The sequence below is a fragment of the Topomyia yanbarensis genome, unplaced genomic scaffold, assembly GCF_030247195.1.
Source record: "Topomyia yanbarensis strain Yona2022 unplaced genomic scaffold, ASM3024719v1 HiC_scaffold_91, whole genome shotgun sequence".
Taxonomy (NCBI): Eukaryota; Metazoa; Arthropoda; class Insecta; order Diptera; family Culicidae; genus Topomyia; species Topomyia yanbarensis.
The window spans coordinates 2823-15459 of NW_026684169.1; the positions used below are offsets into that span (position 1 = coordinate 2823).

The following is a 12637-nucleotide window of genomic DNA, read 5'->3' on the forward strand; positions in this document are numbered from 1 at the left end:
GATTTATCAGATTTGGAATGATTTTTCCGCGTGGTAGATATTAAGTTAATTATTCGTACGCCTGCCAGTTCGGAATGAGTGACTCCCGTTGATTATCAGCATAAACAAACTGACACCCTGATGTTTCTCCTCTAGAGCACAGTTGGCAAGAATATATATCGTATCCGGACTAGTTAACATGTAGCATACTGTACATGAGCTTACTGAAATCGCTATGTACATCCAAGTACAACACATGACTTTGAAACTACACCAATATCAGCTTTGTTCGGCAGTTATTTCCAAACTAACCAATTCACGCATCAGTGGTTGCATATTTTCTGTACTATCCCTAATATTCACCCGTAGTGCCATTGAGACTAGGGCTACTCTGAAAGTGAGAGTATTGGTGAGCAACGATTTTTTCTAAATATTTTAACAGTCAGTTTTCGCACCATTTAACAGACAGACCAACAGGATATATTTCTTTATTAAGGCCTAAAATAATTCGTATACGTGATTAAACGTATCTTCATAATAATTAAAAAAAAGTTTTCTTGTGCATAACTTTTACTATAACCATAATGACTCCAACGATATATTACGACTTTAAATTTTATTAGTATAAATTATTTATAGTAAGAAACACGATGGCGAGATATGGTACATTTTACTATCATCTTGTTGTAGATAGCGATTGTAACAGTAGAACATACTATTTACTACTTTCATTTTAAAAAACCTATGTGATCTACAATATTTATGTGGGTCAATATTTTTATTTTAATCCGTTTGGCCGAAAGTGCATACAGGAAGCATTTTGTTCGTATGCGTGTCGCTCTCCATTCCCGTGACGAAATGCGAATGTTGGTAATCCCTTGGTTACACATTTGCATTTCGTTCCAAGATTATTAATCTTTTCGCCGATGATGCCTAAACCGAAGATATTGTAAAGAATACTCTGGTTGCACAGATAGGCCGGCTGGTTTTGTACACTGATCTCAAAAGTTTAGACAGTGAGGCATGATTGCGTCGCAATAGCATCGAGTACCATTCGGCAAGTACGATTCACACGACACATCTGCTTCCGTCAATGGAATAGAACCTTGACCTCAAGTCACCGTTCCATCATGATACGTTGAATACATTTCTCGTGTGCACATTCATACGTTCCGTACGTCATAATGTTTTGTGTCGTGGATGTTGTGCCTAAACGTCTCCATAGAAACTGCATGCAACTAAATTTGATGTTCCGTTGAAGTGCTATACCTACCGGTGACGGAAGGCTGACGCATCGTGTAACTGGCACTTACTACGGGTACAGTTTTCTGCCAGTCACTTGTGCACTATATCACCAAAACAACACGATTAAATTGCTGCAATAAAAGCAAATCATTGTTAATTGAGTCTTACAAGTAAAGGTACAATTTCTCTATGAACATAAGAGTCGACCACGTACCGTCACAATCTTCGACCAGTGGCCTCAATTATCAGGTGTCAGCAGACGTGAAACTACGATTTTGACGACTGAGTAGATTGTTGATATTCCTTCGTTCAACCATATGCTAAAAAAAATTTTGTGTGTTCAGATCTTAAATAGAATCACAAATCCTTCATCTGAGGCCAATTGTTCAATCGGAATAGGTTGAGCCAAGATTTTGGCGATATTAGGATATCTTATGTTCGTGCAGCATGAAGGAATCAATTTCACGAGTGTTACTGCTGGCAATATCCTGTGGATGGCTTGCACTTGTATTAAACGATTTCTCTCGGGATGTCTTGCCGTTGGGATTTGTCATTTCCCTATTCAGCAGTAGATTTACTAGGCCTTGCCATCCAAAATAAATATGCTTTACAGTGGCTTAAGTGGCGGGATGAAACTTTTATCACACCGTTAACATCTATTATCCGCAATTTTGATTTCGTGTACTTGGCCGAATTTGACTGGATATTTGGGGAGTGTATTCCGTAAGCGAAAGTTCTGTTCCTTATCATCACCGATGACCAAAAACAGCACTGAAAATCACAACAAAAGCAATTCAATTAAAACATTCTACTTTCCCATCAACGCTAGCAAATTTACCTGATTTTTTAGAAGTAGCAGTGAGCAACCCAAAGATTGAATCAGCCAAATCGTTACAATATTTTTGACAATTATTTTTGACGAGGAAGATCTATTCCACTTACACTAGCGAGATTATTGGATTTTCGGGAGAATTTATTCAAGTTCAAGATGGAAAGGTGGTTACATTTTTCATAGGTTTTTTTCGGGGAATAATCAGATATGAAGAAGAAAGCGAACCAACATGGTACCACACTTTGTTCTGATTTATTAGTGATAAATTTATTCATTTTGCGACACTAGCTACTAAACGTATGTTTATCGCATGCTTACAACTTCGTTTGTTAGTTTTATTGTTATGCTAAACATGCAAGTATCAAACACGACAAATTTTCACACCTTTCTGATTCTACTTCTTGAATCAATTTGACAGGGTTTGAACGAAGACTACATATTAAGAAGACTGATATCTCTTTCCTTTCCCCATACAAACGAGAAGCGACAGAGGTTACAGCGCCTCTATTGGAAGAAGGGAGGAAGCTTAATGTAAAAATGTATATGTGTGTGTGCATTACTATGAAAAGTACCACCTTCACCCGCAAGTGGCGTTGCTGTTACTGTCTCCGGATTCTGGACAGAGTTGCCAGTCTTCTTGATATGGAGTCTTCGGTTTGAATGAATTATCTTAGCATCAGTGATGCCAGGGCGATATGTGTAATAGCTTGTAGCAGAAATCGAAAAAGTTTGTATACTGTCACATACTTCTGCAATATACTTGAAACAAAAAAGTGATGCGATCATATTTATAATAATGAAAAAATGTTAAAGACTGGTTGGAGAGTTTATTTTCCGTAAAATATCTGTAATCTGCAAAAGTCTGCAACTTATGTGAAATATCTGAAGTTTCACTGATGCAGCTACAAACCTGGCATCCTTATTACATTATTTCATATTCCCCACTCAGAATTCATTCATTTGGTGAGCAAAAATGAGGAATCAAGGCAAGATAGGTCATTAGAATATGGGGTTAAATGGGCAGTTGGAAGAATTTTTGATTTTTTCAATAGTTAGGAACCCCACATCATCGCGCCAATATGCAGTATCGATTCAAAGATGAAAAACGAAGCATTTAGGCATATAAAATTTTTCTGCAAGAAAGGTCTATTGTCGCCTGTCGAATATGTATGTTCAATTCAATAAAAAAAAATTATCACATCAATTTCAGTGCTATCACAGCAAATTTGGAAAAGTGTGTTTTCAGTGAAGGCGTGAGTTGACACAGAAGCAGAAACTACCACAGAATAAGGAACTATAAACAACTTCAAGCGAATATAATTGAGTCAATAGGGATCTTTAGGGGTGTACGGGTTAAGGTATATTCTGATGCACATTAGTACCATGAGTTAATATCTCCGAGGGGTAAGCACTAGCTGGTTTGAGTGCGTCGTATTGAAAATACCAGCGTATTTTGAATATTATTAAAGTAAATAATGAAAGTATTTAAAAATTCTGCTGTTGTACTTAATAAGGTAATTAATGTAATTAATATTGATGTGTACGTACTTAAAGTATTTAAAACACATGTGATGGTAATTAAAATATTTTGCGTATTTAAAGTACGAAGATGCTGTACTTAAAATCGTTTCAGTAATTCAAGTAGAAAGAATTTGACACGTACTTTTTGGAATCTTTGCGGTACTTAATGTACTTTATGGTACTTAAAGTAACTAATTAGTAAGACTTTTGGCACTGCGTCGTATTGAAGATTTAGTGCTTGCCCCTCGCTTTTTCTATATATGTGAATAAAGGCTTCGAATATAGAATAGAAAGAATTTAATTCAATAATTTTAAAAACTTTGTGAACCCGAATAGAATTATACAGAAACAAAACCATGATTTTCACTGTGACAGTACAGTAATTTTACAATAATTTATTGTAAATTCTAGTGTTATGCTACCACGCAAAAACAATAAACTTTAACGTTTCTACAGTAAATTTCAATGTAAAATCGATTTTTACAGTAGAAAAGGGGGGTGGTTATGTATCTTAACATCAAAAAAATTGATTTTTCTTCATACTTTTTTTCTCGAAAACAGTCAACTTTAATGTGAATTTACTGTATCAGTTTTTTCTGAACAGTAAAATTGATTGTTACATGAAATTTTATTGTAAATCTACTGCAAGAACGCTGCGTCGAACCATGTTGAAACAGTAGAAACTATAATATTTATTGTTTTATGATTGTTTGTAGGGTAAATGCTATTGTAAAATTCTATCCGGGAAGCTTTGCGTTTCGATCACAAAATCATGCAGTCTAGTTTGCAAAAAAGACAAAAGTTTTTAATTAGCTTTTAAAACCAAATCTGCAAATATTCACTGTTAATTTTTTTTTGAATAATGTTACTTGCCATTTTCAAGAAAAATCGTTGATTCAAATGATTTTATCCAAACATGATTTTTTCTGCTCGTATAAGTAAAAACATTTAAGCGTGTATAAATATTTCCCAGCCCTGTGCCAACAGAGTTGTCATTATTATTCCCCCAAGATCCCCATTTCAACATGACGTTTGCTTTGCCTTCCAGCCATTTAGTACAACACCGATTTTGCCAGCAACTTTTTGGTCTAACCGCACCGATCACAGCCCGCAGTTGTGAGGAGATCATCGCATCGCCCAAAAGGCATATTACCGCTATTCGCTGTACGGAAGAAAAGCATACTGGCTAGAAAAGTTATTCGTTGATTAGTGTGCGCTGCTGAAGGCCACCCCCGTCCGTGTGTATTACTATTTTCGCGTCATTTACCCGTTTTGCATCGTCACCGTGTACGAAAATCCACAGGAATTCCGATTCGCTGTGTGTAGAGAAGATAGTGAAAATCGTGTGATTCCGGGTGTGAATTTTTCGCATCGGTTCTCATTCTCTAGCACCCCATCAGAGGGAGAAAGCAGCTGGATAACCTTCAGTCTTTGTGCAGTGTGTTTTGTGGTGAAAAGTTGTGAAATTGTAAAGTTCTGTTTGGAATAACATCTTAGCGGCAGTGGATTACAGCAAAAAGTACCAGAAGCGAAAGAGGAAAAATCATTTCTCGTCGGCCCCAATTGCGATTTTTTCTTTTCATTATTCAAGTCTACTGAAAACGGTGTACTAAAAAGTAAAAAGAAAACGATTCTCTCTCTTGGCCACTCAACACAATCACCATCGTATCCGTGTAGCTTGCCAACTTTAGCCAGTCAGCAGTAACGATTTCTGTGAAGTCATCGGGAATCCGGAAAACCAGCGAACACAGCAGAATGGCGGAATCCGGCGAGGAAGTTCATTCGCAGCTTAGCAAGAATCTACCAGGTACGGTTTAACAATTCCTTTAATCCGTCCCTTGCTTCCCGATCGTTCAGGTATATTGGGTGTCAGCAAATGGGGAGAGAAACGATTTGCTCCCCTACGAAGCAGAAGGTGCACACGAACACCGTCCCTAACGCTCTTCCGCAGCCAACAACAACAGCAAACATTAATCCCGAACGAAACGAATGATACCAATAGGGAGAAATGGCATATCGATCGGGTGAGTCAGTAACCTTGGTCGCATTTGGGGTCGGGGAATTTCCGGACGGATTCATGGGAATGTCGAATAGTTTTGTTTTTTTTTGAGTTGAAACCACCTCACAGTTTTTTAACTGAATTTGAAACAGCAGCAGCGTGAAAACAATTACGATTGGACAAGACACGTACAGAGATGATTGACCACCGTCTTTCGGAATCGTACTCTGCTGCTGATGTGCTGTGCGACGACGGTTCATTTGGTCCACTGTCGGTGGCTTTTTGTTGGTATCTCTAAATGTATTAGCGAAAGTCTACGTTGATTATAATTGCAACGTCTCAGGGTGCCAATCGGCCCCATGTACGGTTCCGGACCGGTATACGTGTTCTGGGAAAGTAAAGCTCATGCACCGATAGGTTTCGAGCAACCAGTACTGGATTAGTGAATTTTCAGGGTATTCGTTTCAATTCAGTTTTAGCAGAGACTAATTTAGGGGCCATCCATGGTGGACCCAAAAAAAAAGTTCCTTTTTGACGCCTACCTTCCCCATAATGGACAAGCGTGGATAATTTATGTAAATCTACCTCCTCCCCATGATGCACACGATTTCAATTTTTAGGGAAAATTCCTTCAAACCTGAATTAAAATCGTTGAAACTTTGTCCACAGTCTTCTTAAACTTTTGTGAAAATATCAACTTTTTGAACAAAATTGATAACATTTAAAATTTGATGTATTAATAACAGTCATATTGAACAAGTAGGCTTTGGATGATACTGAACAAAATTCAGTTCTCGGTTCTACTAACATTTTGGAAAATCGAAGGAAACTAATTGAAACGCCGAGGAATGCCAAGTAATTGTCTGGATAGAATTTAGAGACAGTTTGTGGTCAATGGTTTGAAGAGACATATGCGTGGAATGTGAAACTTTTCAGCACCAGTCAAAATTTTGCAATGCGGTTCTGATTTTGAAAAAAATCCTAATATTACCTCGGGTATGAAAGGATCGTGCACGGAAGTGAAAACAATGATGTGATTGGCCAATGAATAGTGTTTGTCGCTGGTGCCCAAGTACCCGGACGAATTCTGATGATTATTAGGAGTGATTAACTAGTGCTTGCCCGGAAAAAGGTGGATGCGAGTTTTCTTCAATCTCGTTCTTATCAAGAGAAACTTGGTAGGTTTCGGTGGAGTAGTAAATTTAAAATGGATTGTTAAAAAGGTGGACCGAATTTCATGAGAATAAATGCCAAATGGATCTTACGCTGCTCATAACTCAGATGAATGTAGCGATAGCTCTTTTCGCTGTAAGTCGGTCATGATCTGCGTCATCAGCGGCCCTTACACGTTCAATATTTTTGTCAATACCAGTATTGACGATATTGTTACAATATTTCAGTCCCGTTTGAAATCCACATCGTCAATAATTTTTTTTCCATTACACGTACAATACTACGTACAAATATTGAACGTGTAAGGGCCGCTATCACTGTGTCGACCACGTTCCACGTGTTTACGTCGCTTGTCTCCCTGCGCATCGCTTCAAACCTCGGACATTCGAAGACCACATGCTGCGGTATCTCCTCGACGTTCTCACAATCCGGACACGATGGGGATGTTGCGTGCCCGAGCAGTTGAAGAAACTTCTTGAAGCAGCGTTCCTGTTGTTTCTTCGATTGTAGCACTCGATATCCGCCAGAGGATGTAGATGGGGATCATCCCGGCGATAACACATACTGCCTCCGACGATATTCTGTATGCGCTCGAGACTCGTAAGATCATCAACCGAACGTCCTGTTCAGTTTTTAGCGGTTCCACTTGGTTTCCAGCGCTGCACCCCAGATGGGAACCGTATATCGCAGTATTGATGACGAAACACTAGATAGCAGACGTATCGCACTATTTCTCGGGCCGTCGACCCTCGCTATTTTGTTTATCGCCTTCGCCGACTTTTCACAGGCATAGCATTCACAGGCATAGTCACCACGTCAATTATTGAAGTTCAACCGGATCTTCGATTATCACTCCCGATTGCTTCGGTGCACGCTTCGATGCAATCACGTGCCCTCTGACGTCGATCTGCATTTGCTGAACCGCTTTGCAGTTGCTGACCAACAACACTTCCGTCTTGTGGTGAGCTATTTGTAGCTTCACCCCGTTCATCCAGTTCTCGATCGCGTCTCTTGTTTTCGTCATAGACACCTTCACTTCTTCAAGTGTCTCATCCATCACTGTTAGTGACACGTCGTCCGCGAAACCCACGATTTTCACTTTTCTGGGCAGCCGCAGAGTCAAGACCCCATCGTACATCCCGTTCCAAAATGTTGTACAGCTGTGACCCGCATTGACTCCTGTCCTTCGCCTCGTACAGCAGCACTCTGCTCTGAAAGTAGCTCTTCAGTGTCTGGCTTAGATGGTCGGGGACCCTCATTCTGTGCAGCGATGGCTTCCCAACTGGCGCTGTTAAATGCATTCTTGACATCTATCGTGACCACCGCGCGGTGTCGATCCCCTTTACGCTTCTGTTTAGATGCCTTCTCGGCACTCTCGAACGCTGTCCGAATTGCATCCACTGTCGATGCTCCTTTGTTGAATCCGAACTGCATCTTGGACAGTCCGCGCTCGCCTTCCGTGAATTTAGTCAACCTGTTAAGAAAGATCCTTTCCAGGAGTTTTCCGAGTGTATCCAGCAAACATATAGACATATACGAGGCCGCATTGCTCGTTGGCTTTCCTGGCACCAACACCAGCTTCTGTATCTTGAACATTTCGGGGAAGTTGCCTTCATCTAGACACTGCTGCAGCATCATCCTGAACATAACCAGATATGCCAGGATTGCAGCATTAAACACCACGTTTGGTATTCCATCAGGACCGGGGGCTTTCATTGATTTGAGTCGCTTCAATGCTTCTGCAAGCTCATCGTTATACACCTACCGATCGTCCCTGTTTGCTCCTTCTTCTTCGTCGTATGGTGTCCGTGGCCAGGTAGTTGGATCGTGTTTCGAGAAGAGATCCTCAATGATTAGTTGAGTTTACCCGGGTACATTTCGGTTGGCGTCGATGGGCCTCAGATTTTCGCCATCCCGGCTCGGTACGCGTCGCTTTCTTCTCGGCCCAGTTCCTTATAGCATTCTGATTAGTCAAGCTTTACCTCCCATTTTAAAGCGGCTAGCTTCCCGAAACGCCGCCTTGCGTTGCTCTCTATCTGGGTTGGACGCCGTTCTCTGAGCCCGCTTTCTGGTTCTGAGACCATCAGCTCGTAGCGTACTGAGCGTCTCGGTCCACCAGTAAGCTGGACGCCGTCCATTGCGTGGCTCCAGTTTCGCGGCATTGTGACATCACAAACCGTCAAAATCCTACTTGTTACATTAGTTGCATCCACGTTCTCGGTCCCGCCGTCCGGCGAAATGCGTCGACGAAGGAGTCTTTTTTGAAAGCTTTCGTTTTCCGCTTTCGCTCGCCGGTCACCTTTATCCGTGCTGCAACAGAGCGCAGAATCGCCTGGTGATCGCTATGCGTATACATCTCTCATACTCCAATCCCCGTTCGCCGCCGTTGTAGGGCTACAGAATGTGACGATGGTGATAGAATGCCTCTTGTCTCTCCAAAATGTGCTAACGCAGCCTTCATTGCACAATTATGCGACTAACTTCGCTAGAGCTTCCTGCAGGGTATACCTTGGTTACTCTACTGCTCCAGCCCATATTCCAGGTGTTGAAGTCACCATTAATGTCTTTTCGGACCGTTTTTCGGTTAGCTGTTCCAGCATTAAGCTGAACTGCTCCGTTGTCCACCGTGGAGAAGCATAACAACTGCACACGGAGACGCCGTTGATTTCGGCGTCCACGAAGTTTTCGCATGAGCGTTCTACCACTTGTTGAATGGGGAATATGCCCATAACTTTTATTGCAGCCATTCGCTATCTATAAGCCACCCAGTTATGACATGACCGGGAACAAGTGAAACGGGAGAACTCACTTTTTGCTAGCATCTGAACCATACACTATAAATTAAGCATAATCGCGGCCAGCGCGCGATCATTCAAGAACACGCGAACATGCGAATGTATCCACGCGAAGTCACATACACACTAGCACATACAAACGCTCGAGTCCTTCGCGATCATCCACGCACACCCACGCCCACGATCTCGCAAACGGGATAACACCCCGGCGACTAAGTGAACGGTTGAGCACTTATAAATTCACTTACGTGGTCTCAAGAGTAAACTTCCAAATGCCCGCTTTCGCGCGATCATGAATAGGTTTCGTCCGGAAGTCGCTATTCTCGGCCCTAGTAGCAATGCCTTCAGATGGACCAATCAAAAAGATGATGCTCATATCTACTAAACAACACGTTCCATGGCGACATAAAAATTGAAATTGATCCCTCCGTGACCATTCACGGCACCTACATCCGCTATCTCGCAAACATGATAACATCTCGGTGATTAGGTAAACGTCTCAACGCTTATAAATTTCCAAAAGGGGTCTCAAGCGTGAACCTAAAGACTCCCGCGCTCGCATGATCATGAATCGGTCACTCCCGGAAGTTTTTATCCTTGGCATCAGCAGACTAGGTCCATGCCTTCAATTGGACCAATCAAAAATGAAAGGTCCCATATCCAATGGACAACATGTTCAATGGCGACATGACCGGGAACTCTAGTGATATGGGGTAACTCACTCCCTATCAGAATGTAAAGTGTACACCGAAAACTAAATATCAGAATGAAGGTCCGCGTAACCATCCACGAACGCACGCGAATAAATGAATGGCCAAAGGGTTACAAAATCCAGTTGTGTAGACGCGAAATCACATGCACGCGAGCACAAGTGACAAACACGTTAACATACGAACGCTTAAGCCCTTCGCGATTAATGACGCAGACGTACGCGATTGTGCAAACTTGATAACACCTCGATAATAAGGTAAAAGTTTTAGCAATTAAGAAGTTTCAAACGCTGTCTCAAACGCGAACATACAAACCTCCATGTTCGCACGATCTTGAATCGGTCACGTCCGGAAACCATTACCCTCTGTCGTAGTAACTTAGGGCCATACATTCAGTAGGACAAATCAAAAAATAAAGCTCATATCCACTAGACAACACGTTCCAGGGTGACATGACCGGGAACTCTAGTAATGTTAAAGATCTCACTTTCTTCTAGCATCTGACCCGTACACCAAAAATAAAGTATTAGATTCATGGTCTGCGCGCATTCATCCAAGAACACACGCGAATATGCGAAAGGCACATGGTTATAAAATTTATACACGCGAAGCTACATACACGTTAGCACACGCGACATACAAACGCACGCGTGATCGAAGACGTTTACGTACAAACGCTTGAACCCTTCGCGATGATACACGCGATCGCGAAGTTTACTCCCACACATATCTGAATTGTACAATGAATATCACATTCAGAATCACGACCCGCTGCAATTGGCCTTAAGAAGTGTTTTAGTTGGCGCCATTGCCTGTCTCGTCTGCAAATTGTAGTATGTGATTCTGACGGGGTGCCCTTCCGAGAACCTAGCTCTAGTAGGACAAATCCCGCAAAAAAATATCGACAAACGACTCGGTGACGAAGCTTTTTGTAGAACGTCTCTGGGAAAACATGATTTGCGGTGTTACCTGCCATTCAAAAACTACTAAACCGCTTTCTTTCAAATTTTGCATACAAATTCTATGTTAACAATACCTAACCTCTACGTTGAGTTTTTGAGGTAATTTTTCATTTAAGGGGGTGTTTACTCATAAAAAGGAGGAATTTTTCGTGAAAAATAGAAATTTTTGTTCAATATTTTCTAGAGACGTTCTACGAAAAGCTTCGTCACCAAGTCGCTTGTCTAAAGTTCTAAAAAAATCGCAAAATAGCGTTTTTTCGCGCTAAAACTCTTACTCCCCCCTTAAGTTTTAAGTCAAGAATCACCTCCAACGTACTTAACGTGATCTGCGATAATAATTTCAGAGTCAAAGAACTGCAATGGACGAGCTCCGGTTGTAATCTTTCGTTGCGTAAAAAGTACCATTGATGTTTTATTTGGATTAACTGATAGTCCAACATGAAGACACCATTGCTCAACAACAAATAAGGCTTGTTGCATCAAAACAAAAAGTGTGTTAATGCAAATACCGGTAATCATTATGTGATACGTTGGAAACCCAAGGTCATTAAGTTTTGTCAATAAGCCATTAGCGAAAAGGTTCCATAGAAGTGGTGACAGTACACCACCTTGAGGACATCCGCAGATACTCAGTTTCCTTATCTCTACTTGTCTTAACGATGAGCACAAATTCCGATTGCTAAGCATTGCGTGTATCCAGTTCGTGGTATATGAAGGTACCCTATGACCTCGTGCCGCTTTCAAAATGGATTCGAAAGACATGTTGTCAAAAGCACCTTCAAAATCGAGGAAAACTCCTAAACTTGATTGCTTTTGTGAGAAAACTTTTTCAATGTTGTGGACAACATTGTGTAACAGGGTGGTAGTAGATTTCTCTCGCTATATGCATGTAGCATTCCAAGCTAACATCCCGAATGTACTGGTCGATTAAACGTTCGCTCTAAAGCTCTTTGCTTCCTTATTAGTGACGCGGCCACCTTTAGAATTATTTCCTGCCACGCTAATGGAATGTATCTAGTTGCAAGACTACAAGTAAGAACGTTTTTCAAAATATGCTTGAAGTGTTCATATCCTTTGTAGCCGTCGCTGACCGATCCTTGGAAGCGCCTAGTTTTAGCGCCACTCCTTTCGGAGACTACCGCCAAGTTTGAGATGTCCGGATGAGACTGCAACAATGCCAGTCAAAAAAAAGAATCCTTTCTTTGAAAGAATCCAGATCGGTTCAACTAGGCACACAAGCTAAACCCTAGAACAGGTCCCTACCCTAAATGGCTAAACTCCCCAAGAATCAAAGCTCACCTTCTAAATCCCACAGTCGAAACTCCTCATAGCCAAAAAGCTTATCATCACTGGCAGGGTCAATGTTTGCCACCAGATCGCGCTAACAACGTGGAAGAGATTTTACCATCTAATTCAAATTT

General features: G+C 41.3%; 1 protein-coding gene and 1 long non-coding RNA gene across 2 annotated transcripts in view; one reads left to right on the top strand and one right to left on the bottom strand.

The window, feature by feature from the left end:
- Window positions 1–710: 710 nt before the first annotated feature.
- LOC131696201 (uncharacterized) lies at window positions 711–2129 on the bottom strand. The gene is made up of 3 exons (XR_009306738.1): window positions 2063–2129; window positions 1439–1995; window positions 711–1355 (listed from the first exon to the last, which is right to left on the bottom strand). It is a non-coding gene; the product is annotated as an uncharacterized LOC131696201 (long non-coding RNA).
- Window positions 2130–4602: 2473 nt separating this feature from the next.
- The window catches only part of LOC131696202 (uncharacterized), an 80795-nt gene continuing 72760 nt past the window's right edge, over window positions 4603–12637 (top strand). Inside the window, exons 1-2 of the mRNA XM_058984744.1 lie at window positions 4603–4607; window positions 5385–5601. Of these exons, the coding sequence (XP_058840727.1) occupies window positions 4603–4607; window positions 5385–5601 (222 nt within the window). The remainder of the gene's footprint in view (window positions 4608–5384; window positions 5602–12637) is intronic.